Source organism: Lepisosteus platostomus, chromosome 4, assembly GCF_059453375.1.
Source record: "Lepisosteus platostomus isolate fLepPlt1 chromosome 4, fLepPlt1.hap1, whole genome shotgun sequence".
Taxonomy (NCBI): Eukaryota; Metazoa; Chordata; class Actinopteri; order Semionotiformes; family Lepisosteidae; genus Lepisosteus; species Lepisosteus platostomus.
The window spans coordinates 7,717,413-7,744,693 of NC_142614.1; the positions used below are offsets into that span (position 1 = coordinate 7,717,413).

At 47.2% G+C, this 27,281-nt stretch overlaps 1 protein-coding gene across 2 annotated transcripts in view; it reads right to left on the bottom strand.

The window, feature by feature from the left end:
• Window positions 1-1,296: 1,296 nt before the first annotated feature.
• Window positions 1,297-27,281, bottom strand: part of arhgef15b (Rho guanine nucleotide exchange factor 15b) — a 29,265-nt gene continuing 3,280 nt past the window's right edge. The window contains exons 2-16 of one of the 2 annotated variants that reach the window (XM_088628059.1): window positions 19,642-20,164; window positions 15,727-16,479; window positions 15,554-15,623; window positions 14,533-14,591; window positions 13,912-14,138; window positions 12,542-12,702; window positions 11,048-11,200; window positions 9,401-9,530; window positions 8,410-8,484; window positions 7,671-7,763; window positions 7,092-7,243; window positions 6,247-6,411; window positions 4,168-4,253; window positions 3,661-3,765; window positions 1,297-2,268 (exon numbers count right to left, since the gene is read on the bottom strand). In XM_088628059.1, coding sequence (XP_088484185.1) covers window positions 2,105-2,268; window positions 3,661-3,765; window positions 4,168-4,253; window positions 6,247-6,411; window positions 7,092-7,243; window positions 7,671-7,763; window positions 8,410-8,484; window positions 9,401-9,530; window positions 11,048-11,200; window positions 12,542-12,702; window positions 13,912-14,138; window positions 14,533-14,591; window positions 15,554-15,623; window positions 15,727-16,479; window positions 19,642-20,056 — 2,808 coding nt within the window. In that variant the 5' untranslated portion in view covers window positions 20,057-20,164 and the 3' untranslated portion in view covers window positions 1,297-2,104. The remainder of the gene's footprint in view (window positions 2,269-3,660; window positions 3,766-4,167; window positions 4,254-6,246; window positions 6,412-7,091; window positions 7,244-7,670; window positions 7,764-8,409; window positions 8,485-9,400; window positions 9,531-11,047; window positions 11,201-12,541; window positions 12,703-13,911; window positions 14,139-14,532; window positions 14,592-15,553; window positions 15,624-15,726; window positions 16,480-19,641; window positions 20,165-27,281) is intronic. The other variant, XM_088628060.1, reaches the window with a different exon arrangement.

Below are 27,281 nucleotides of genomic sequence, written 5' to 3' on the forward strand. Positions count from 1 at the left end.
GCACATGTTGTAGCTCCTTTCTTTGCCAAAAACCTCTCAGCAGGATCAGTGTGGTTCAGCAGGAAAGCCCCGTTGAGAGACCCAAGCTAGTGTTATAAGGTCAGCCGGACATCAATATTGATCATGTTCAAATCTAAAATATTCAAGCAGGTAGTGTGGGTGTGTGTGTGGGTGTGGGTGGGTGGATGGATTACGGCTAGGGAGCGCTTGGTTTGGGGTAGCTTGGGTAATGCGTCCCTCCAGTCCGTGTCCCACATGGAGAGTGGCATCAGCCCTCGGGGAATGCCATCCCTGCTGGGGGACGCCACGTGGGGAGAGAGATGGTGTGTGTTCTGGCTGGCGAGCCTGGCAGCAGTGGGTGTCGCCTGGGGCTCTCTCCCCTTCTGAATTTAAACTATGAGGCTACTATATATATATAACAAAATATTAAAGATGCACAAAGACTTTATTTCATCCTAGCGCCAGGTGGCAGGGACAAGGCGGCTTTCCTCACAGTTGTTTCAGGCACATGTCTTGACATCAGTATCTAATTAATGATATGGTGCCAAAATGCAAGGGGAGACTTCCCTTATGTGTTGGGGGAGGGGCATGCTGTAGTTTCTTTTTAAAGCATGGTGGTCAGATAAGTTCCCCTCATTGGCATTATGTTCTTGCAGTCTTCTGAACTGTGTACAAAGAACCCGGAAACCCTGCCAGTACAAGTGCAATGCAGGATTGTCACCCCACTTGCAAAAGCACTGCAAGATTTGCCTACAAGTGTGTATTAGGCTTGGTACACTGATCACTCAGCTCCTCAGGATGCCTAATGGACCTGTCAGTTCTCCTGTCGGACTCTGCTACAGGGCCGTTGAAGTCCTGGCAACACCCAGTGGTTGTTGCTTAAATAAAAGCACTAGTAAATGTGATTTTAATTGCTTTTCATTGCACCAAAAAGCAGTCGTCACGTCGCCAAAGAATTTTTCAAATTTAGAATTTGGACTTTTGCAGGACACATGGAAAACAACTCCTAAAGGTAAATTATTTTTTTTAAAAAAAAGATCGGTTGGAACCAAAACCCCCAGACACCCCCACTCATGAGGCTTGGGATTGAGAAGAACAGGTTAGGTGGTTACTGCAAGTACACGTTCTTCATTTGTCACTTAACTCTGCTGCCCTGGACTGTCCTCTGGGTTTCACTGCAAAGTAAAACAACTCACATTTTGAGAACATGTATGCTTGGTGACCATTTCAGACACTTTTAAACACAGCCTATAACATCAGGCTGCATGTGGGCTGTCATCCACAGTATGAGAAGAATTTCTTATTTTAACCTTTATTACACTTACAAAAGCCCAGAGAGGCACTAGAATCCCTGTTTCACAAACCACCAAAGACAGCAAGCATACTGTACATGTATTCAAAATGGCATTGGTATGCTGGCACTACGTACAACCGTCTGTGTCACTTTCCATTCAAACACAAAGCTCTATAAATACATCCTTAAATAGTGGGCTAGATCCAGCTGATTAAAGATACAGCTCTTCCTGGTTCCTAAGGCGATCAATCTGTTACGTTTATGTGCAAATTCCTCATTTTATTTTGTACAGAGCAGCAGGTCAGGGGGTTCTGTCGATTATGCTGCTGATTAATAGGCAGTGGGGAAGCTGGGAGGCTGAGGTCTGAGCTATGTTAAGTATCAAAGAGGGCATGCATTTGGGCGGTACCAAATTTGTGGTACACAACATGCACTTCCTAGGTGTACATAAAACCCAGAAGTGTTCAAACGCGATGACTGCGGCCACTTTATTAGGAACCAACTTGAGGATACCAGCCTTTCCTGTGTGAGTCCCCACCAACAAATGTTTTTTTAGCTTTCAAATGTCTTAATATTCTCCTTGTCCACAAAAGCTTTGAAATGCATCACCTTGACGTCTTCTGACCCCTGTTGCATCCTGGGAAACGGGCTGCAAGTGACAAGAGAAACCCAGAGCTGTCAGAATTGCACCCTAGGTATCGTTACTGCTCAGCTCCCACATGGGTACAAGTCTCTGGACAAAGAGCACGCGTGGGTGATTGGTAACTGCAACTGCAGAAAACAGACTCTCCAGAATCCACCTGCCTTCCACTAGGAGGCAGTCTTGGACTTGGAAAACTGTTCAGCTGCTTTGATCACCCTGTACCGCTCCCGGAGGTTCCTTCTCCGCACATGCTCGTTGGTGATCTCCACGACGACTCCGGCGGGAAACCAGCCCTTCTGGCCATCGGCGAGCCGGATGCCTTGGTACCAGCCTGGGAAGCGTCAATGGACACAAACACAAACAAGAGACAGACCAGCAGACCGTCAGCACAAAATAAAGCAAGCAGTATGATTGGAGAACTTGTTTTAGCTGCATCATCAAAAGCACTTATATATATATATACACACACACCTGTGCGTATACATATATAAGCATACACAAAAGTACAGTTCCATATTATATGCATGTATACATATATGCAAATACATGTGGATATGTAGATTTATTAAATGACCAAATGAAAATAAATGACAAATGCATCTGAACAGTGGCTATGAAACAGCACTTAACAGCTCTAGGCAACACAAAGGGATGTGAAAGGATGTTAAAAGGAATAAATGGATCAAAGAGCATCATTTGAAAAGGCTGAGATGCCAGCGGTACCCTGATGGGAGGATGAAGCAGAGGTGCAGACCACAGGAAAAAAGAAAACGGGCGGACAGAAAATGGGAAGATGGAATCAGACACTTGGCTATAATAACCTGGAAGGGGCTGAACCAACTTGAAAAGCATGTGGGCAGGGGTAGATGGAAAGGTGATGAGTATGCTGATGTGTGTGCTCACATCAGACACTAAAAGCAAATTACAACGTAGCTGGAATGCAGGACACTCTTTGATGTGGAATAACACAGTTGTGAGCTGGCAAAACAGAGTGCAGGTTTATTTACACCTACTTTCATGTGGTGTCCTTTCCCGTCCTTAAAAAGGACAGGAGCACTCATCCAAGAGATGTCTGGATCATGACATGAGACCAAAAATGTGCATCGAACAAAGAGTTTGCAATCGTTTAAAAACCCTGGGGTAGGGAAAGTGGATCAAACAAACCACGTCATGTAGCTTTTTCATAGGTTGATTTCTTTTTACAATTATATTCTCATCCAATATGGAATTGCAAGTCATTTTCAGATTTGGTTCTCAAAGAGGACCATCTCAGGAAACAGTGAGGTGTCGCTGTCTGCTCCTCTGACACACAGGCCTTGTGAGCTGTGAGCTTTGTGGTGCCTGATGGTAGACCAAGCCTACAACTGCACACCATGTCTGGGAGTTGCCTTGTTCCCTAGAACTTGACAGGCATCCCAGTTCTTCTGCCAGCAGGGCTCGGCCAATTATGCATATCTGCTCTGGCATCCCGGTCACATGATGATGTGACCCAGGCTCTAACCTGCGGCCTCTAGGCTATAGAGCTTAACTGGTGATCTGATCAAGAGCTTTTAGTGGTTGAGCTACTCGAGAGCTCCGTGCATCGTGAATTCTATGGTGAGCTTTGGCGTTAACGGTTTCTTTTGCATGTTCCTATTGTGATCAGTGTGCTGCTGGTTCACACAGGTGTGTTCCTCGCAAATACAGACCGTTCACCTTCCTTCAGTGCATTTTGCCCCCTCACCTTCATTGGTTTTGCGCACAATGTTGATGATTTCCGTGGGCTCCAGATCCAGCTCGTCAGCTTGCTGAGCCACATACTGTTTCACACACTGCATCTGGGGACAATCTGAGATGCACAACAGACAGACAGCGAGGGAGAGAGAGAACATAAAGACCAGGCCACTCACACGTGCAAGCACGTTGACAGCCAGGGACCCGCATGTTTTACACAGATTTTTGACTTTTCTAAATTATTCATATAGGTTTTGGACATCTTGAAACAATGGCATTAAGCAGCTAGTGAAATCCGGGAATTGAGAGCTGACAACTAAACCATGTCTCTCTCCTGCTTTGGCCTATGCTGTCTCAGAGAGGTAGTGGAAGAGTAGGGGAGTCTTCACTTATTGAAGACAAAAAAGGAATGGTAAAAATGGCCTGTCGGCTGCATTTCATGTGCATTTGTCCCAGTCCTCTTCAGAAACATGGCTTGTTTTTATACAGCCTCTGGTAGCCAGATAACGCTTCTCACCCCAGTCCTCATACACCGTCTCGTCCTCCGTGTTCTCAGAGTTGTTGGGGTTGGGGAATGCTGCCATCCAGCGCTCCATATCTGGCCTGCAGACAGAGAGGGGCACCCAAAAACCATAATTTGGAAAAGGGCATCACATCTGCATTGTAAATTTTTCACTTTAAAGTCCTTTGGAAAATGTGCATGGGACACCATTGGTACTTCACAGTTCCACCCCAAAAAGAGCAGATGGTCTACATGTGTCTGTAAGAGTAATGGATAACCAGCTTAGCAGGGTTTTAGCTTGAGGCACTTACACCAAAACACACTTTGCAAATAGCAGGGGAAGCAGTGACCCAGGATTTGTGGACACATTTGTTGGTGTTGGCAGGAAAACATTTTAGTTGGTTTTTCAGCTTGTGTTGTTTCTCGCTTGAAGGAAAGAAAAAATGGAAGGATTCCAAAGGTGACTCAATTTTTCACCCTGTGTGTGAGTTTTTCTGTGTATGTATATACTGTTGCTGAGCACTGTACACACAGCACTGCTGGCTTGCATGGGTGACCTCTGCAACTTTGCTGGGAGCTGCACTCACTGGGCACGGCTGGTGCTGTGTGAGACCTCTCTATCATACTGAGCACTGTACTCACTGGGCACGCCTGGTGCTGTGTGAGACCTCTCTATCATACTGAGCACTGTACTCACTGGGCACGGCTGGTGCTGTGTGAGACCTCTCTATCATACTGAGCACTGTACTCACTGGGCACGGCTGGTGCTGTGTGAGACCTCTCTATCATACTGAGCACTGTACTCACTGGGCACGCCTGGTGCTGTGTGAGACCTCTCTATCATACTGAGCACTGTACTCACTGGGCACGGCTGGTGCTCTGTGAGACCTCTCTATCATACTGAGCACTGTACTCACTGGGCACGGCTGGTGCTGTGTGAGACCTCTCTATCATACTGAGCACTGTACTCACTGGGCACGGCTGGTGCTTTGTGAGACCTCTCTATTATACTGAGCACTGTACTCACTGGGCACGGCTGGTGCTGTGTGAGACCTCTCTATCATACTGAGCACTGTACTAACTGGGCACGCCTGGTGCTGTGTGAGACCTCTCTATCATACTGAGCACTGTACTCACTGGGCACGGCTGGTGCTGTGTGAGACCTCTCTATCATACTGAGCACTGTACTCACTGGGCACGGCTGGTGCTCTGTGAGACCTCTCTATCATACTGAGCACTGTACTCACTGGGCACGGCTGGTGCTCTGTGAGACCTCTCTATCATACTGAGCACTGTACTCACTGGGCACGGCTGGTGCTGTGTGAGACCTCTCTATCATACTGAGCACTGTACTCACTGGGCACGGCTGGTGCTGTGTGAGACCTCTCTATCATACTGAGCACTGTACTCACTGGGCACGGCTGGTGCTGTGTGAGACCTCTGTATCATACTGAGCACTGTACTCACTGGGCACGGCTGGTGCTGTGTGAGACCTCTCTATCATACTGAGGACTGTACTAACTGGGCACGCCTGGTGCTGTGTGAGACCTCTCTATCATACTGAGCACTGTACTCACTGGGCACGGCTGGTGCTGTGTGAGACCTCTCTATCATACTGAGCACTGTACTCACTGGGCACGGCTGGTGCTGTGTGAGACCTCTCTATCATACTGAGCACTGTACTCACTGGGGACGGCTGGTGCTGTGTGAGACCTCTCTATCATACTGAGCACTGTACTCACTGTTTTGACAATGTGGCTTTATGTACAGGCTAGTTAACCCATGAATATGAGGACCAAGGTTAATACAATATCTCATCAAGATAGTTACCCATCACACAGTAACATTTATTGTCAAACAGACAATACGGGAACTCCCCCAAAATGCAAATAGCTTCTTGTGTAACTGCATTATCATTTACAGATTAAAGTGCCAGAACTGGCTATTTCGGTTTTACTTTCACCCTGCTTGCAGTTTTAGTTTGGCAGAGCCGAGAACAGTAAATGAAAAGAGAATGAGTGGCAATGGGAAGTCTTTACAAGAGCAGACACCCAGACTTGTTTGCGCGTGTTTGTCGCTGGGCATTGCACTCACTGTGTGGGGGCTTTAAGGATGCGCTCGAACATCTTGCCCCGGTGGTTCTCCAGCAGCGTGAGGCAGAAGCAGTTCTCTATCCCCTGTGCTGAGGACATCTCGTCAATAGGCTGGACCTGCACCAGCGAGCGGTGGGCGTGGTCAATCACAACATAACGGTCTGAGCTGCAGGGGGACAAAGAGGCAGTTCCACAGTGTACAGAGGGGCAGGTTACAAGCACACCACAGCCTGCGTCCAGAGTGCGAGCTATTTTACAGAGACCTGATAAGAGTTGCAGGGCTGTGTTCTTGGAGAAGCAGGGCTAAGCAGTAGTGTATCGACCATAAGATTTGAGCCTAGGAGTCCAGGGACCATCCAAAGTCTGTCCACAGGGTCCTTGGATACCACAGGGAACTTAACTCTGGCAGTACATCAGTATGCAAGATCTCTTTCTCACAGTGGATCTGCTCTGACAATGCATGCCATGCATCTCTGAATCTGCATTTTCCGATTTGCTAGCAGCATTATTTCTAATAGCTTATTTCTAATGACTTCTATTACATTTTATTGTTAAAATAGGAGTTTAGGTGCTTAAAGAAGGTATTTCCTCAAATGATGCCTTCAACAAAGGCTGAAAAACACCTGAAATGTAACAGTTCCCTTAAAATTTCTCCATTAAGATGGGGGAGGGGAAGAGTTTTATGTTTTACTCCACTTGGCATGGAACTGTTTGAAAGTAACTGGAAAATAGTTGGGAAAATGCTAGGTTTAAAGGATACTTCTCATGTCTCCTGATGGAGAGATGGATTAGCATCCCACCATGGAAACCAGCCCCCATCTCAAGTGTCTGATGAAGGCCACCTACCTTCTCTTGGTGATGAGGAAGAGATCATTGAAGAGGAAGAGGTGGATAGGGGTGAATTTGGGCCTTAAGCTGAACAGGGTCCCACCCCGAGACATCTCCTGCAGATCCCCGCGTTTCTCCAGAAAGCGGTTCTGGGAGATGATGGGCAAGGCCTGTGGATAAGTGGCACAGGCGTCAACATAACTCTGTCCTTAAACAGTTACCAAGGTGCTGTGGTGTGGAAACCAGACTCCCTTTGCACAATGGTGCGAGTCAGAGATTCATGTACAGTACGGCTAGGCAAGTTCCAAACACCACAGTATAGCCTATTAAGGACTGTCCAACAGCAGTGATTCCCCCTTCAGTACGGGAGAGACACAGGATAAGGTTTCTGTGCCACCTGAGCTTAAAGTGAATCTGATATTGTCTTGCTTGGTGAAGATTCCCACCATTTCCAAGTTTTCAGCAGCCGAGAGAGCTGACATTGATTAAGCCTGCTACCGACCTGCTAAGTAGAATTTAGTTCCAGCACAGCTATCCCTCTAGGAGGGGGCACCACTGTTCAATTCAGAATAGGTCACCGGATCTGGTGCTACTCACCTTGAGTTTGTCAAACTCCAGTGACTGGTGGATATGTATCAGCTCCTCCATCTGTTTCATCTTTCCCACCTCATTGTTGCACTCCTCGATGATCTGAGAGGGACACAGAGACCAGAGAAGAACAGGCATCAGGCTACTGGTCGCCCACAGAGCCCTGCCTTCCTGTCAGTGCTCTATCTGGACGTGTACAATGAAGTGGGAAATTCGTGCAGTCCTGCCAAAGCTACATTACAACAAGGAGAAGCGTGGGGCAGGAGAATATATGCTAGAGATTCTCCTAACAGGATCTGGACTTTAAAGGAATGACGTAGAGACTCTTAAGTAGAATATCAGGTTTGATGGGTGTCTCAGCCAACTTTGATTCCTTTCAGAAAAAGCGCTGTCTCAATTTCATGGGTTACTTATCAATTGTGATTAAGAAGTTTGATCATAAAAAGGTCAACACTGCAACCATCTTAATAATCTAACAAGTCTATCGGAGGTTAAAAACCCAGTGTTTCTTTATAGAAACGTGACAGAAACAGGTACTCAAACTTGTGATTGTTCATCAGGCATGGTACTGTGCACTCCTGGGTGCGTAGTCTACGTCAGGGACAGTATTTCGGACACTCACAGAGTGGCGTGGCTCATAGAACGGTTGTGTAGGTGGAGGGATACATCCTGTACTCCAGTTTGGAGGTTAATGGTGGTTGTGGGTACCTCTACTGTGTGCAACTTTTACAAGAATTAAACCTCTCACCTTGGAGACCGAGGCCAGCGCCTTGGAGGCATTCGTCTCCTGCTTGGTCCCCTCGGCCGTCCTCTTCAAGATGTTCTGCAAATACAGTGAAAACCGTTGCAGCAGGCATAGCAGTTGGTCACTGCGAAAGAAGGATGGAAAGGAGTGTAGGCCTTGCACACAGGCTAAGGACATAGTGCTCGGAGCAGCTCCTGCAAAATGCTCAGACATGCACAGTTTAAGTGCCAAAGAGGATGCAGCTCTTCCAGCTCAAAGAGGAAGAGCACCACTCCATGGGGTAAGCATTACCCCCAGACAATGAGCTATCAATGTCTCAGGAGGTTGGAAGGAATGTTTTCACACCTCTAATGGTCTAAATCAAACTACCCTAAAGTGGCTCCAGAATAACTTAAGAGCTGTAATATTCTCTTGCACAGAAGAAGAAAGATGCTCTTATAGCAGTGACCTCAATGCATTCTGCAGCAGGCAGCATGTGGAGTTTGGATGGGTGGGAGGCTGAAATTGAGCTGGGGTTTCCACATTGTTTATTTTTTTAAAAAAGAAACAGAACAGCCTTTTTTTTCCAGGGATTGCGGTAAGATCAAAGGTTCCTGGCTATCCTGGCAGATAACGTTGTATGGTATAAACGGTATCTGAGGAGTGATTTAAGAAACTGAACTGTACCTTTGGAATCATAATCACGCTCAGCTTCAGACACAATGGCAGAAAGCCAGTGCTCTTTTTCATACATTGCCCTTCTGTCACGATGGTTTAAAACTCAAGGTTTGGGCGTGTCCATTGTTAACTTTGAGTGAAATCGGGAAGAGAAGGAGGGAATGTAGGGGAATATCAGCATATATTACAGCCACCCGCATTTCGACCATAATCTGGCACATTCTGCGTGGAACGGCTTTCAACACCGGTCCTGGAAGGCAAGTCTTTTTGCAGGGGGAAACCTGAAATGGTGTTGATCGTATTTACAGCCACCCCACCGCGGCGTCTGATCGGGCACCTCGATGAGCATCTTGATGCGGGTGATCCTCTGGAAGGGCAGCAGCAGGAAGGACATGAAGGGCAGCCGCTGGCACTGCGGAGACTCCTGCAGCCGGGCAATCACCGCGGCAAACTGCACGTTCTTCTGCCTGGGCGTGGGGAGGGCACGGGAGACACGACCGTCAGGGCGCAGAGCAGACACGCGCGTGTAACACCCCCCCGCACTAAAATCACCATCCTGCCCTTCCTCACACTGCCTGTCCAAAGCCTCTTCACTGATTCACAGTAAGGGCATTCGTCCGTCCGCCCTTCTGTGTAATTATAGGCTCTAGGAGTTGAGAATTGCTTAGCTAGTCAATAGATCTTTGCTGTACAAATAGTCCTTCCATTCCCATCTAATGTCCAGAGAGGAGGCTGATATGGGATGGGCTGTGCTGCTTATTGCAAGGGGGAATGAATCCCATTTCTCTTCCAATACGTCTTCTTCCGCCTCTGTGCAGCCTAAATTTCTGGATTACACTATAGAGGCTCAGCCAGCACAAACTTTCCAATGTCCTGCCAGTCGGAAACTCTCAGTGGCACTGAAAAGAAATGGTCAGCATTGAGGTATATTACTTTTATTTTCTCTTAACATTGCAAAGCAGCAAAACACCCCCTGAGGAATAAAAAGTCCTAAATCTATCCTAAAACGTTTCCTAAAAGCAACTTGAATAGGCTGTCAAGGAACAAGGAAAGGTTTATTCCCTGCTGAAAAGAGAAGAAAAGAAACACGTTTCAGCTGCGGAGCCTTCTTCAGGTGTGTCAAGTGGTCTGTTCATCAGCCACATGAAAGCAAGTTTAGTTATAAGGGTAGTAATTAAGGAGTTAAAAAAGGATTAGTTTTGTACATAATTAAAACTGAAGAAAAAGAGAAGTCTCATTCTACTGGACAGGTAACATTATTGTAGGTTTCCATTGTGTTTTAAGCAATACCTGTTAGCTCATAACACATGGAAAGATGTGCAGGAAGATGTTCTGAAAATAAAGCAATGCTTATTATAAAGGCACAATCTGAGCAGACTGCCACTGAGGAGAGTGGTATGCCAGCAAGATGCCAGCAAGCGTTAGTGGGGCCAATAGGAGGAGCTCTACTTGCAGTCTGGGTCCCAATGCCCCAGTATAGTGATGGGGGCACTTTACTGTAAAAATAGGCGTCATCCTTTGGATGAGACATTAAACCGAGGTCCTGACTCTCTGTGGTCATTAAAAATCCTAGGGCGTTTCTCAAAAGGAGTAGAGATGTTAACCTGGCGTTCTGGGCAAACTTCCCATTGGCCTTTACCAATCATGGCCTCCTAATAATCCCCCTCTCTGAATTGGCTTCATCACTCTGCTCTCCTCCCCACTGAGAGCTGGTGTGTGGGGAGAGTACTGGTGCACTAAGGCTGCCGTCGCATCATCCAGGTGGGGCTGCACACTGGTGGTGGTGGAGGGGAGTCCCCATTACCTGTAAAACGCTTTAACTGGAGTGTTCAGAAAAGGGCTACATAGGTGTAAGCCATTATTACTATTATTAAGACACGACACACCTGAGAAACAGAGTGAGAACAGGGCATGAGTTAGCAGAGAGCCCAAAACAAGCAGTCCTTTCCTGCGGCCAGCAGGAGGACACTGCAGTGGCACTCACATGAGGTGGCTGTAGGTCTTCTCCTGGTAGATCTGGTTGCGCACGTAGTCGATGTACGCAGGGAAGCTGTGCTGAGCATGGAAGTGTATGATATCACAGATGTCGCCAATGATCAGGTACTCTTCGACCCTTTCCTCCAGATCTTTGAGGAACCTACGTGGGATCGGAAAGACAGTTGCTGGGCTCAAGCCTGGGCCGCGCCAGAGAAGAGAGAGGTTGGACAAACATTCCAGACGAGAGGGACTGAGAGAGAAGGAGGTGGTGCGAGTAAAAAAAAAAGGTGAGGGAGAAGGAGGGGGAGCAGAAGAGGGAGAGAGTGCAAGAGCACAGAACACCAAGAAGAGTGAAAGGAGAAACAGGAGGGAAAAGGTGTGGGATTGAAGTCACAGTAAAAATGAGTCCCCCGACAAGCTGGCTCCGTGTCTGACAGTAGCAGTAGGAACAGAATGAATGAACAGTGGGAGAAAGAAATCACAGAAGCTCTTGAGATTGAAACCACACTGTCCATCAGATCTTAATCTTTTGATCTGGCTGCTGTATTGCGAGAAAAGTGTGCCCTGTCTCCCTCAGCCCGATTATCTCAAACTCAAACAGGGGTCTCAAAACCTAACATCTTCTGCTTTTTGTTCCACCCGGGATCTATTACATAGCTGGTCTAATTAGTAAGAGAGAATATTTTGATAAATCAGCTGTAGAATCCCATGTGTAATTAAGAACTAGATTCATTTTTTGGATTGGCTGTTCAGCTGAAACAGAAACCAGAAGTCACCGCGCTCTAGAAGGGTGAAGACTGGAAAGCTGTTATGCCCACCATACTCGTCTGTGCAGTTTACATGGTGTTACTGACAACAGACGGTTTGTCTCTCTTAATAACACTGAAAGCATTCTGTGGGAAATCTACAGTTAATGATTTCATAACAGACCAGCCTATCCTGTGAACTGGGAAGGCATGTACATACATGAGCACACTCGGGTAGTAGTAGAGGACTGAATACAGAAGTGCTCTGCTCTATGTGTAATGTTGTTTGACAGTGGTCACCAATACCTTCTTGTTTCCTTTTGGTTCTTTGGTGAACCTATGTTTTTCAATCCAAAACGGTTACTTTTAAATAGCACGGTAAGGCTCTGGTGTGTTTAATAACATCCGCCATTATGTTACCTATAAAGAGTGGTTCAGTTTTAAAACTACCCAGTGAAAACCTGGTGTATTTCTCCTCATTTAGATTTTACACAAAGTGTAACACAGGTCAATGCCGATAGTCTTACGTGATGACGTAAGGAAGTGGTGTGCAAGTTTATCATTTATTTAACTTGTTGCAGAACTGAGCAGTATTTAGTTATTTTGAGCGCTTGCTCTTCAAAACCGCACAGCAGAATGCTGCACCGGCTGCTGGCATTATCGGCCCCTCATTTGTCATGAACCAGTCGATAGTTTGTCAGTGTTTGATGAGTAACGGCAGGTGTTGGCAACACCAGGTGTGGGGCTCCACTGACCTCTCGCTGACCTCGCGGATCTTCAGGATGTTGGAGAAGAGGATCTTCTTCTCGCGGATTATGAGGGTCCCATCCAGGTCCCGCGATTCCATAAAGTGCTCGATCAGGACCTTGAGGGAGCGCAGGTACGAGGCCTCCGACGTCAGCACCTCAAACATGCTCTGTGAGACAGAGGGGACATCACACACTTCTGACTGAGCACAGTGCTGATGTCACATGCAGGCACTGTAAAGCACTTTAAACATCCTGATCTGACGGGTTTCATACTTGTGGTCTGTACGGATGCAGATAACACCTTGACCTCTGCTGTTTTTTTGTAGTTCAACAGTGTCACTTTACTAGGGACATACCAATATCAAAACTATGAGAAGACCATGTAGTTTCCTTCAGTTAATGGAGCCCTCTGTAAAGGCTATGGCAAATAACTCTGAGGCAACACAGTCCATCTAGACCTTTTTTTCCCCATGTACGATGCTATCCATGAGTGATGTGCAGGTCGGCTTTTTTTTTTACCGGCCCGACCCGATTTAAAATGATCAAAGTACTGACCCGAATCCGGTCTGAACCCGCTCCATCAGAAATCACACCGCACGATAGTGATGCAGGGGTCGGCTTTTTTTTTTTTTTTACCCCCACCCGCCCGCGGTGTGAGAAACGAACTCGAACCCACAACCGCCCGACCCGATCTTAAATCTTAGTTTTTTAACCTGAGCCCACCTGGCCCGCAGGTAAATGTGCACCCGCTCACGGGTGTAAATCAACCCACGCATCACTACTATCCACGCTGTTTGATTGGCCTGTTACCGTCAAGTGTGGGTCTTGTAGTATAGACAAGGTACTGTATATAAAAAGAGTACAGTAAGTCACAGTGGCTTGTTTTCAGACTTCTCTTCAACTACCCTTTTGAAGGGTGGTTGTACCAACATCCAACATTCGTAGGTAGTGTTGAATCCAATCCTGTACCTGGCCCAAAAAAGAATGATACTGTATGTGGACATGCTTGTCCGTCAGACCCCATTCATCTCCTGACACACTTTGAGTTGAGAGAAAGCGCCACGTGGAAAAGCAACATGTCTCTCCGAAGATACTGCAAAACTGCTGTGCACCTGGCAGATCGCTGGGGTCACAGCTGCATTGAGAACAAAAGGGAGCCTAGTTAACTAACCTCACCCATGCATGTGCTGTTGGTCTGTGACATGGCCTAGGCTTCAATTAGTGATGTCCGGACAGCAGGGAGCTTAATCTGAGTGACTGCTTTCAAAGCCATTAGAGGGTCCTCACCTCGTGACCGCATCCACACGATGAGCGTCTGACCCGTCTTAAAATGCCACCTTGCCCCACTCCGCCCTGCCCTTGCCCTGCCTTCTCACCTCCTGGTACTTGCACTGGGCGGGACTGAGCTTCGCCAGGATGCCGCACTCCTTCACAGCAGGCAGCTCCTGCCACAGCAAGCTCTGCCCGTGCTGCCCCCGGCCTTCCAGAGTGCTCAGCCGGTCAGCTGTGAAGTCCTGGCTGGTCTTGCTGATGTTCCTGGAGACGGTCTGCCTCTTGATCTCCTTGGAAATGACGGAGGCCCGGTAGGTCTGGTAGAGTGGCTCTGGCGTGGGCAGAGCACTTTATTTATTAGCCCGTATTAACTGTTCCCACAATATCATGGGTGTACTATGGACAGACAGACTGAACCCAAGACACTTGGTTAGCTTGCCAGTTTAGCAACAGGACAGGTTCTAAATGAGAAGGCGCACTGGTTCAGTGTATCAGTTGTGTACTAGCATTCACTGCTCTATTTGAGTGGGACCAGAAAATACAGGCTGTATGGTACCCCACTCTTGAGAAGGGCAGATCTGTTGAATAATGACCTCCGTCAGAGTTCAACAGAGGCTGCTGGAATCTGGCACTGGTTTTTAGTTATAAAGGCGACATGTCCTGTCAGGTTTTCCTCTGTTGCTCCTCAGATGCATAGGAGCATACTGACAGCTATGCATTCTTACCGTCTTGCAGTCTGGACTCCCAGTCTATGGACATTCTCCGTGGCGGTGTGCCTGCGGGCCTGAAAGAGGGGTGGGATAGACACTGACTCAGTCACCCTTTCACATCATTACTGGTCACCACAGTGCTGCAGGCCTCCCCAGGTGTTACTGTACCTGACACAGGAGAGTGCAATCACAGCTGTGCAGAAAAACAATCTTTTCCACTCACTGCTGGAAGGGAGGTGGAGGAGATGGAGAGCGTTATTGTTATTTAGTTGTGCACCCACTCTCCCCATTGATCTCTAATGCTGCACATTTTAAGCCTTAGAGGATCTAATCCAGCGTTATGTCCTAATAGTTCACTCCCATTAGAACACAGATGCATGTGTCCCCTTGTGAAGATTTACCTTTCTAAGTTTATCACTGTGCACTTGTATTTTTACCGCAGTTTTACCATAGCGTTTACTGAGTACCATATGTGGCATAACTACATACACTAAGAGATATGATAGTGGACTGTCGTAAAAATACTTTAGAAATGTCTCTCATTGCATATAATAGTATTTCCAAGGGCCTACATGTTTTGCAAAAACTTTTTAATTAGTAACTGAATCAGGACTTAAAACAACAGGTAATCTGAGCTCCTACACAAACAGACTAATTTGGCCGATGAAGTGGTGAAAAGAAAACCAGAGGACTCCACAGTCCCATCACTGCAATAATTGTGTTGAGTGATCCCACCCATGCCAAGCTGCACCTCGTAGTGTCTCTTGCACGGCATTTGTTTAGAATTCTGTTCGACGAATGAATTAATGCACATGAATGCACAGTCAAATGTATACTGTATAAGGTATGCATGCAGTTGCAAGTAGCGTATAACTTTAAGTTAGTCAAGTGGGGCCTTAAAAGAAATCAATTAAGGTGTCACAGGACCCTAACCAATTACTGGATGTGATTGAGGCCTCGACAGTTTAACTGCTGTATTTTTTGTGCCAGAAAGACTTCTGCCTCAAAGTTTGCAGTGTGATGTGTCACAGCTCACCTGTCATCCTCTTTGAAGACAGGGTCCACTTTTTCCCAGTCGTGCCCGATGTCATCGTCATCGTCTCCATCTGCATTGAACAGCATGTTTAAAGAAAGGTCACCCTTTCCCGCCGGGACACTTTTAGAAGCACTTGTATATCCATCTAGCGGCCCCCTTCTTTCTCCGCCTACCTTGGGATAGCTCGCTGGACAGGGAGTTGAGGCCGCTGCTGCTCGGGCTCTGCTGGTTGGAGTTCCTGGCGACCATGGGGCTGGGCGGCAGGCTGCGATCGGCGGGAGGCAGGAGTCGGAGGGGGCGACAGTCCTCAGGTAAGAGGGAGATGGGCAGGCCGCAGAACCTTCCTCCCGTGGGCATGGAGACTGGGCGGCCGGAGCCTGCCTGGGTGAGGGGTACTCTGGGAGGAATAGCGGGGGCCTGGTCCTCCTGCTCTATGGAGGAAGAGGGTGGCTGCAGCGAGGCTCTCTGTTTGCTTTTCCTGGGCGGCTTGGTGAGAACGATGGATGGGATGGTCTTGGCTATGGGCTCCTTGACCGCTGGCTCCTGTTGCGCGCTGGGGTCTGCAGAGGTCATCAGCTGTGTCTCATACAGAGACTCCTCCTCCATCTCCAGGCTTTCCTGCTTGGGGATTGCAGGTCCACCCAAAGGAACGGCGTTGCCATCAACATCGTCTTTCATTTGCTTCTCCCTTATCTTACTCTCTCCCTGGTCACCCTTCTCGGTCTCAGACTCCCCCTCCTCCTCTTCCTCCTCCCCCCCTTCCTCTTCGATGGGCACCCACACCAGTTTCATGCCTGGCCATTTCTGGTGGCACAGGCAGCCACAGTTGTTTTCACAGCTCAAGCTAGGGGGCGCTGCTGAGCTGCACAGCCCCTCCTCTTCTTCTCCGGAGCTGGGATGTATATTGATCTCCCTACCATCTGGATCTAAGATGGGGAGAGAAGAACAGTTTGGGGAAATCAGTGGTTAGATACACTGGTGACTCAGAGCCTCATCAAAAGCTCTACAAGGCTAGACCTGGGTGGACAAACAAGCTGTCATGGGAAGTCTAATCTTGATGGATCCCAGAGATTAAGCAGGGCTAGACCTGATCTGTATTGGGATGAAAGACCCTCAAGGACAAATAGAAGAAGCTGCACGTGCTGTCAGTGGACCAGTAGATAATTATATGAAATCTCATGTCATCTGAAGATTACAGAAGGTGCTTGTAACTCAGGAATACTGATTGCTGAATTATTTCTTAGAATAGCCAAGTTATATAAAAGGATAACCTTCTGACACAATTTTGTAAATCTTCATTGGAAACGATTTTATGATACTTTACATTCTAAGGTCTGTGCCATTTCCAGTTTTGTTTTCAGCATACAGAAATGCAGCATAGATAAACATCCTCCAGAAGGATTTTCATGAGGGTCCTTAGTCTTTCTGCGCTGGAGAAAAGCAGGAGACGGGAAGCACAGATGGATACTCGGGAAGCACTTCCTGTTTTGAGACCGAAAGATGTCCTCTGTTGACTTCAGGATGTTTCAACAGTATTTTTTCCAGCCCAGATAGGGCTATTATTATTCCTTGAAGATTTTTAGTAAAAAAGCAGGAAACGCCTGTTTACTCCTCAGACTGACCTTCGAGCTTCGGAACACACTGGACATGAATCAGTGTTCCACAGTGACATGCTGTAGCCCTGCTATCTCCTGTTCTTCCAGTGGATTCCTGGGTGTGCAATGCCAGGAGCCTGCTTGACTCTTTTTAAAAACCCTTACTTTTTGTCATGTCAACAACTCTTGCTGTGCAGCAATCCTACAGCAATAAAAAAAAACCACTTTTATATACCAACATGAGGATACAGCTTGCAGGAGAGGAAGGGACTGCCTGCATTTATCAAGGGCACCACAGCTTCTGAAGAGTCATAACTAAATCCTGAAATCTGAGCATCTGAGATTGTTTTGGGAGCTTTGATGAAGATGTCATCTAAGACAAATGAAGAAAGATTGAAGATGTGAAGAAAGGGTTAACTAAGTCCTTTCTGGATGAGGACTGGACTTCTAAGTAACAGGCTTAGAGCTATGGCAGGAAAGGGGGATAACTGATAAGGATTCCAGATGCCAGCAAGAACCCCCCCCCCCCCCCCCCAGGGAAGGAAACCTAACACAGACCACTAAGAGTGACCAAAGTCTGTGAACTGGCCGGACACTGTGACCTCCCCCCGATACCATGGTAACGAGCTACGGCAGAAGCAGCAGAAAAGGGCTATATAAACTGGGTACTTCAACAAGACTTGGGTTTTATTGTTCCTTACATGTAATAAAACTCATCTGTTTAAACTTCATCTCGGGATCCAGAACTTATTTGTCCGTTACAACACAAGTCAGCCCGAAGTCAAGGCGGGCGAGCTCCAATTTCAACTGGATTTTAACATCTAATCCCGTCTTAAAATGTCCTGTTGAATATGGCTACTTGACCTCCCAGCTGACAGGTTTCCTGATGGATTTCAACGGATATCTGACCATTCCGGACACGTTTTGTAAACCCCTGCGAGCTGGAACGCGCTGCACCATACCAGTCCCTGTGATGCGTATCCCTGTTTCCTGAGCGACGCCAAGACTCTCAGCGCAAGCTCGAGGGTTTCGCTTTCAAGAGCGATGTGGTCGTGCGTGCCTCCTTAACTGCTGCGCACATGGGCATGGAACAGATGAGGTGCAGCTAACAGGAAGGGGAACTGAGCCCACGCCAGCATTGTTCAGAAGGTTTATTTTCTCCAACGCTCCTTTTTTTATAACCAACGGACTGAGGGACCTGACCCAGCTGTTGATGGGACCGCTATTGCTGTGGTTGGCTGAGGCCAGCTTCCTCTTGATCGGTAAAAACGTCACAGAAACACTATACTTCCTCCGAACACGATTACGGCAGTGAGCTGCAATGCAGCTCCCCTCTCCTGACCTGAAACAGCTCAAAGACAGCCAGAGAAAAAAAGGTCGGCTTTGTGGGCAGACTAGGCCGACAAACTGAGGAGGGCACAGTAACTCTCTATGCTTCTGATGACAACCCCAGCCAATTTAGCAACTGAGGGATAGTGGAGGTTTATCAGTGTCACGCCATCGCTCATGTCCACTGGACTACTGTGTACGACACTGAAGTACTGTCCCCTTACTGCCCACTGATTAGGTGCATTCCTACACAGTGACTGAGGTTAGAGGTGACTTTACGCTGCTTCCTTTGACACGTAAGAGTTACCTCCACGCTCCCAGCCTTTCAATCAAAGCTCAGGATCTATTTCTTCAGTTCTTCTTTGCCCGTAATCAAATAGGGATGGCATCTGCAGATCGTCAGAGTGTGTTGCTTAATTTTATTGACGTTAAATTACCCAGGTACTATTACTCACTTCCCTGTTCTTTTTTATATTTCCACTGTCCCTGTGCTGGGCTCATGACATGACTCGGATAACGCTGACGACAACCCTTAGGCCTTAGCTCCCCTCAGTTTTATTGTCTCCCACTGGGACTTTGTGTTTTCCTCTCCTCGCTGCCCAGCGGTCAGCTAGTGATATACAATAGTGATCGGTTCGAACAGGCTTTCATGTTTTTTCCAAGTTGAGTCTGCCCCTAAGCCAAAATTCACCGGGAGAAGAAAGCAGTGCAAAGGCTCCAGAAAGGTTTGATCCACTGCAACTGAGGCAGGCTCGAGCAAGGTAAAGGTTAAATGCACTCTGCCTACAGAGACATGCCTACACAATACAGGTGTGCATGCAAATCAGTTCCTGCTTGTCATGTGACTGCAGGGCCACCTGCATTACCAGAATCACCCGGGACTCGTATTGTTTTGAGTGACGTCACATGGCACCACACCTGACTGGCTATATGCAGCCAGGGCGGGGTGTGTTTGCTGCATGTCCCCTTCCAGGGATTTGAAAGATTAGGCATCGCATATATGTTACTAATTAAACATTGGCTGAGACTCTCGGATCAATTCGCTGCCTGTAAGGATGTGGTCGATGCTCTATTGCAGCCTCCTTCCAATGCATGCATTTATCACACCGCCAGACATTTCAGGAAGTAAACATGTAGCAGGCAGGAGCTCCGATGTCGCAATACCTGATCGACCTCTATCCTGGCAGCCAGGCACGACCGCGCCGTTCTCTCCACCTCTTCCTCCTTCCTCCTTCCTCTCTAGCGTCTTGCTCTTTTTCAGTGGGAGTGGGGGGGCAGCGACCGCGGCAGTGGTGACGGCGGGCTTCCCAGCCCGGGATGCCCTGGGGGGCTTGGGTTTGATGGTGGGGGCCCTCTTCGGTTCCCTCTTGGGCTTCTCGCCCTCCTCCTGGCACAGCTGGCTCACGATCCTCTTCACTTTGCCTGCGCCGCCCTCCTCGCTCGCCCTCTCGGCCAGCGGACAGTCCGTGCCGTTGGGGGGGGCTGGCTTCTGCGGGACGGGGGGTTTGGCTCTGGGTTTGGACGGGAGGCCAAAGCGGGGCTTGAGATCCGGGAGGGGGGCGGTCCCCGGGAGGGACATGTCTTCTTGTTCCGTTGGATTCTTGCGCTTTCACGTTTTTCGGCCCTCAGGGCTGTTGAAGGGCTGGCATAGGGTCAGCGAGAGGTCACTGGGGGTCAATCATCCTAGCTGTAGGAAGATAAAGGGAGAACAAACTCAAATAGTGTTCATGCACGATGCGGGGACTTCTTAATACCCTGGCAGAGACGACAACAGTGTCATCGCAGACAACCATAATTATAATCACTGCACCAGCCTTTTCACACACAGAACTGTCAGGAAGACTATCCCCGCGGAATCAGGTCACTAAATTCCTATCCCCATGCTGTCTGATCTGCTGTCATAAGGAATATGATAACAGCAAACCTCTACTAGCCTGTATTGCACAGTGAATACCGGTGGTTCTGTGGCTAATGATCTGCGCCTGTGGCTGGAAGGTTGCCAGTTCATATCCCGCTGCCAGCAGAGGAATCCTACTCCGCTGGGCCCCTGAGCAAGGCCCTTAACCCCAACTGCTCCAGGGGTGCTGTATCTTATACATCTTATCTTATTCATGCTTATACTCGTCGTACACATGGAAGAACATAAAGGAAATCTGCAGAGAGGTTACAGTGACAATGGTTAACGTCAGGGGGAAATAATCTCCATTTGAATTATTTTCCAAGACGAAACATTTTCCTGAGGGGTCACGCCTCAGAAACACTGACGGAAGCGAATCCCTGCACTCTCCCCTGAACCCAGCGAGCTCCAGAAATGTGTGCTCCGACTAATTCAGTTCAGTTCATTTGTCATATGCGCAAGTGCAATAAAATACTGGTGTGCAGGTATGCTCTAATGCAAAAGACATTGAGGAAACACCAAACCTAAACACAGAGCAGCCTTGAGAACAACAAAGTTCAATAACACAACCTAAATAAAAGCCAGCACAAGCGGTGTGCAAAAATGCATGTTATTTAGCTGTACAGTTAGAACTCAATAGTCTCACAGCTTTCCGGAAGAAGTTGTCTCATCTGGAGGTTCGTGCCTTTATGCTCCTATAACGCTTACCAGGGGGAAGGGGGGAGAATAGTGAGAAACCAGGATGACTGGTATCCTTAGTGATACTCCTAGCCCTCCTGAGACAACGAGTTGTAAAAAGTGTCACCCCCTGTGATGCCTTTCGGTCAGACAAAGAGCTGGAGCTGCTGCCAAACCACACTGTAATACCACACATGAGCACACTCTCAATAGCACTCGTAGATTGTAGTAAGAAGAGACAGACCAATGTTTTTCACCTGGTTGAGGAATTAAAAGCACCCTTGCACCTTCTTTGTAGCTCCAGGAACATGCTGGGACCATGTTAAATCGATAGTAATGAAGGTACCCAGGAACTTGAAACTGCTAACCATCTCTACAGCCACCCCATTGATGTGAACAAGGGTGTGGTCCCCCCACCCTGCTTTCTGAATTCGCCAACCAGCTCTTTGGTTTTGCTGATGTTGAGGGAGATTTATTATTGTCAAGGTACCACTCCACCACGTTCCTGATCTCACCCCGTTACTGGCGATTCGGCCGAAGGTGGGAGTATCATCAGGTTACTCGCAGATGGAGTCGGAGCCGTGTCACGCCACACAATCGTGGGTGAACAAGAAAAACAGCAGGGGGCCAAGCACACTGCCCTGAGGGGAAGAAAGCTTGTCATCTGCCCTCACAGGAGATCCAGAATCCAGCTGCAAATAAAGGGGCTGATACTCCGACCGTTAAGCTCGGTGACTAGTCTGGATGGACCTACAGTGTTAAAGGCGGAGCAGTACTCGATGAATAGCATTCTGACGTATGTGACTCTATCGCCTACATGAGCCAGGGCAGTGTGAAGAGCCAGGGAAGCTGTGTCGTCAGTGGACATGCCTCACGACCAGCCTTTCAAAGCATTTCATTACGGTAGACGTGAGCGCCACCGGTCTGTAATAGATAAGACTTTATTGATCCCGAAGGGAAACCGAGGTGTTACAGCAGCCCAGCCCAAGACAAGCAAAAACAGACATCAGAAGAGACTAAGAAATAGTCAAAACAAAATAGTTCGGTGTGTGCAAAATATGCTAATAGGCACTCAACAATAAAATATGTGTAAAATACGCATAGGTATATACAGATTGAAAGTACCACAGTGTAAACAGTATTTTAAAACAGTGTCCAAAAAGTACATTAGTGCAACATGCTGTCCATAGATGAGCAGGTCAGTAAAACAGGTTGTGGGATTTTTCTTCAGCACTGGTAAAATACTGGTTTTCTGAAAACACAGGAAGGGGAGATTGTAAAAGCAAAAGATTCAAAACCATGGCCCACTGGTCTGGGCAGGATTTAAGGAGCCATCCAGGAACACCGTCCGGTCCGGTCACCTTCCATCTACTGAGTTCACGTAGGTTTTCGATTCCTATTTAACCAGTTTGGGTTCTAGCTTTGGCCCCGGAGACCTCCAGCGTGTCAGGATTTATAGTTCCCTTTAAAATCACCACTTTCTAAAGACTTGGAATTACTCCTGTGAGATACATATTTCACCCATTATAAAATAAAATGATCTAGGATGGTCTGTGAAGCCTATTGTCTTAACGCATCGTCCTGTTGAAGACGACGTTTGTGAAGTATGTAAGTTATACACTGTGGAACTGTGAGGGGCTAGTTGTTACTGTTGCCAGATCTTGTCAGTTAAGAATTTGACAACTCCCAGGCTGACTGGTTTGACCACAGCTGTGCAAATTAATGTGCTAAAACGGTAGCTTTGTTATGACTGTCCCAGGAATACATACAGTACAGCGGACCACAGTATGCACACCACGGTACAGAAACGCTCTTACAGTTCACACACAGAGGAGTAATCTCAAGGACGAGAGCTTAGAGACCCCTTGGCAAATTTGGACAGCCACTTTGGCTCGATGGCCTGTGCTGGAATGCGTATACCCACAAGGTATCTTACCCACAAGTGTCTTATTTCCCTGCATCATCAAGAATTTCCCTATTATCTGACACTGATCTTTCACTTCCTCTCCAGGTGATTCATTACTGAAGCCACTTACCAGCACTCATACAGACTCATGCTGTTTTAACTAGCTGCTTAACATAGCACACTTTTGTATAACGATTTCCATTAGCGGAGTACTCCTACTGCACGTGGGAGGATCGAATTCCGTTTGTGTGATAACCTTGCCCTTACAGTATAGGGAAGGGTGGCACTGTAGAAGGAACCGTCAGTGAGATAACTTGCAACTAGTGTGACAGCCTGAAAAGAAGATGTTTTTTTTAAAAAAGATAATCCTTTCTCAGCCCTCATTTTATTTGTATTTACTCCATTCCAGCTTTCTCATTCCTTGCATTTTCCTCCTTCTCCTGTGAATCTCGAATCCTCCCCTCTTGATCCCTGCTCTCCCTCTCTCATACTGCTGTCTCTCCTGCTTGTCCTCTCTCTATCCCTCAATCCGCCCACCCCATGCCATTTTCCCCTTTCCGAGTTCATGGGAATCCCGTCTCCTGCTGCTTGGCTCGGTGCCCCTTTATTTGACTTTTTGCACCTCGACACCTGAGGCAAAGCTTCTTGTCCTCCTCTCCACTCCCTCATTCTTTCTTCCTATAGGTCGCACAGCCGGCTCGACACGGGCACTTATCTGAGCAGGTAGAAAGCTGCACTCAAAGCTGGGCTGTGCTCATGCTCCTCTTCCCTTCTTTTGACTTAAGCACACCCAAAAGAGCACTGTCCTTGCACTTTCAGACTTCTGCCTTGTCCTTCGCTGCTGCCTCTGAAAAACCAAGATGTCTGCTCGCGTGGAGTGGGCATCTCCTCTTTGCCTCTGGAAGCCCATGTGTGAAGTGTACGCATGCATTAGACGTGCTTGTGCCTTTTTTCGCATGCATTTTGCACGCTTGTTTCGTGCACTACATACTGCTATTGCATGGGTTTACAAGAATGCAACTTGGAGCTGGGCACAATCACACAGCATGCTTCATGGTTCGTCATTTACTGAGGTCCGTACACACAGAATGCATTTGAACTGTAAAGAAGTGAACTAATGATTTTTGCACCCTGTATGAAACTAATTCAAAACTACTACTCAAAACATGATGTGCCACAGGTGTGTTGGAGCTCATTGTTTTATTGGAATGTAGAATTTCGCCTATGTCAACATCATTTTGGACATGATACAGTGATGCACAGGAGGATCAGTGCCAAATAGAGGAGAAGTGTGTCCCTCATTAATCTCACCATGAGCTTGGAGATGCCTGGGTGCTTGCAGGTGTGTCTGGGGTGCAAGTCAACCGTACCCCTAAAGGTCTGGGACAATTCTAAGGTGCTGCTTGGGAAATAATTGACACTGTCCATTTGGATAAACAGAATGCAAGTCGTGTCAAAGTCTTCAATAGAATTAGAATCTGTCAGTTTTCCAGTCTCTCAAGAACGGCAGATTAATTTGCCTACAGCAAATCGAAAGTACAGAAGGAACGAGGTGGGTAGGTGTGTGTGTGGCAATCTGCCCACTAATGTGTGTGTGTGTGTGTCTGTTGCTCTCGCCACATATGCATGCTCTGGGTATGCCCTGCTCAGAGGCATGCACGCCCTGGGTTTTCCCATGCAGTGACAATTTTGTTCCATAAGGACAAGATTACCACCCTGGAAAGGCAGGCTTTTACGTCTACTGTAAAAAAAAAGCGAGACAGCGATCGGAGAGTGTCCACGATGGCAGTCACACGCCTGCTCACGCTCTGCTGGTTTCTGTGAGTCGCTCTGAGTCTGTGGCGAGTCTCCCTCACTTCCAATTTTAAATGTGGTTTTGGCACGTGGACAGCAGAGAGAGAAGAGAGCAGGCAGCTGCTGGAACAGCTGCTTTTAAAGGCTGGGTCCCTTCAGCTCCACACTGAGATAGAGACCTAGAGACAGACTGGCCTGCGCATGCAGTGGTCATATCAGCCTGCAACTCACAACTGGCAGCCCACTGAAACTCAGCATATGCGAGCCTGGCCAGTACCTTCGGATGAGACATAAAACCGAGGTCCTGACTCTCTGTGGTCATGACAAATTGATCACAAACTGAACATGCTTCTGCGTGGAGAAAGTAAGCAGATCATCTTCTACTGAATGCGACTGCAGATCCTTTTTTTTTAATACAAAAATTTAAAGATTGTTTTCTTTTCTACTCTCCCACTTTTGGCAGCTATAGGGCAGCCCAGTTTGAAGCTGGGACCTTCATAAAAATGTGGTTAAGGATAGCATAAATGCCTCCTCCAAAACACGAATACTAATTCCTTCTTCACATGTGAAATGGAACAATTTCTTTCAACATATTGTTTTAGCCATCTAATGCTGTGAACCAGTAACAGCTCATAATAATGTATCCCATAATTCAGAGCGGCTGTAAATGGACCCACACATCGATTAGCCACACGACGAGCAGTGGGTCTTTGACTTGTCTGTGCAGTGATCAGTCTGTTCAGTCTTGCTGTCTTTCTGTCTCAGGGAGGGTACAGAGACAGCTATGAAGAAAATGTGGTTCTCTGACATAGACTTCCTTTCTAAACAATCACAAACTGTACCAGCTTGTCTGACAGGTTCTTCATACACAATTACATGTGTGCTCTTTTTCCTTCAACGAACTGCAAGGCAAAAGAGAGGAGAAGACATAAACAGCAAAAAAGCCTCTTGCTATTGTCCCTGGAGAATGCTGGGAGACTTGCACGCTGGCAAGAGACTCCATCTCTTCTCCGTTCAACATGTTTCACTTCACATCGAGGTGCAGTTGTGAGCTCACAACCTGCAGCCCTATAGATGCACGTGTCCTACAGAGAACTTGTTTGTCAAACTGCGCTTGAGAAATGGCAAAATCTGGAGGTCAAAAATAGCGAACGCCAAAAAAATAAGATCATCCCGCCTTTGTGTTGAGCAGGACTGGTGTATTTTTATTTAAAATTACAGTCTAAGTGTTCCAGGGAATACCAGGAAAAGAAGCAGGAAATGAAAGAAATTCAAAAACCTATATTTTTTAAGCATTAAGAACTCGGCATGATTCTAAAGCAGTCTCTTTTTACGCTGGAATTCTGTCTTGATAACTTTGAACTACAGGGCTAAGGGGGAGGAGGGGTGGACGGTGTACATAAATATGCGTGTGAATATACACACAAAAACTAGGAAATGCATTTCATAGTCGCAGCAGGAAGCACTTCTTTACACAAAGAGAAGCGGGAGGCTGGAACAAGCTGATCCTGGGTTCCTTCGATCAATTAACCACTTGGCAACTAGAGAAGCCAAACGGACCAAACGGCTTCATCTCATTTGGAAACTTCCTTATGTTCTTATGACATGATAAGATGTTTAATGCGACCTTGCAAATCGGTTTGGACTTGGAAACCAAATGGCGATCTTCATTTCAACTTCCCGATTTCGAAAGGGGTCTCCAGTTGTGGAGTAGAGGGAACCTTTCTTGCGTCGCAAGGCAAGCAAGGCAGGCAAGCAAGGTTCAAGGCAAGCAAGGTTCAAAGAGAGAGCACAGTTAAAAACAGCACAACCACTCCATGAACAAAAGAGAATGCACTCCCACACGACTTTACAGTATCTCAGATCTCAGACATCAAAAATATCCGCTGAGGAATTGACACATTTACCGTAGATACTCATACGGCAGTAACACTGCAGCTTTGCGGGAGGTCTAAAATCGAAAGGTCTGCTGGTGACCCCTGACACGAATTTAGCACGCAGCACTAAAACTCAAATTCATCTTAATGCATCCAGCTGCACTGTTCTTGTGTTATTATTAGCATTATACCTGACAAATTCACGAACAGGCATTGTTTTTCAAAAACCGCAAATCATTTTACCGTTTTCTTTATCATAATTTAACGGTGTCCGGCCAGAACGGGAGAAAGTAAAATATGGGAAGATCCCAGGAAAATTGGGACATCTGGTAAAATAAGCAAGCTGACCACAGTGAGCTGAGTTTAGATGACACAGGGACAATGTCAAGCACACGTTCAGGAAAACTCCCTGCCACAGCAGCGTCAGAGACGCTTGGCCTCCAAGGCAGGCTCAGTTCTGCTCGGCTCCCAGGCCGCAAGGCTGCTTATAATTATGATGATAACTGGTCACAGGGAACATCAGCTTTTATTGCCCTGTTGCCCGACTCTTGCTGAATCAGACACTATATTACAAAGCTCATGCCAGTACAAAGTCCTACACCAGGGGCAGCACATAGGACCGAAGAGGGATTTGTGATTACTCACAATTAAA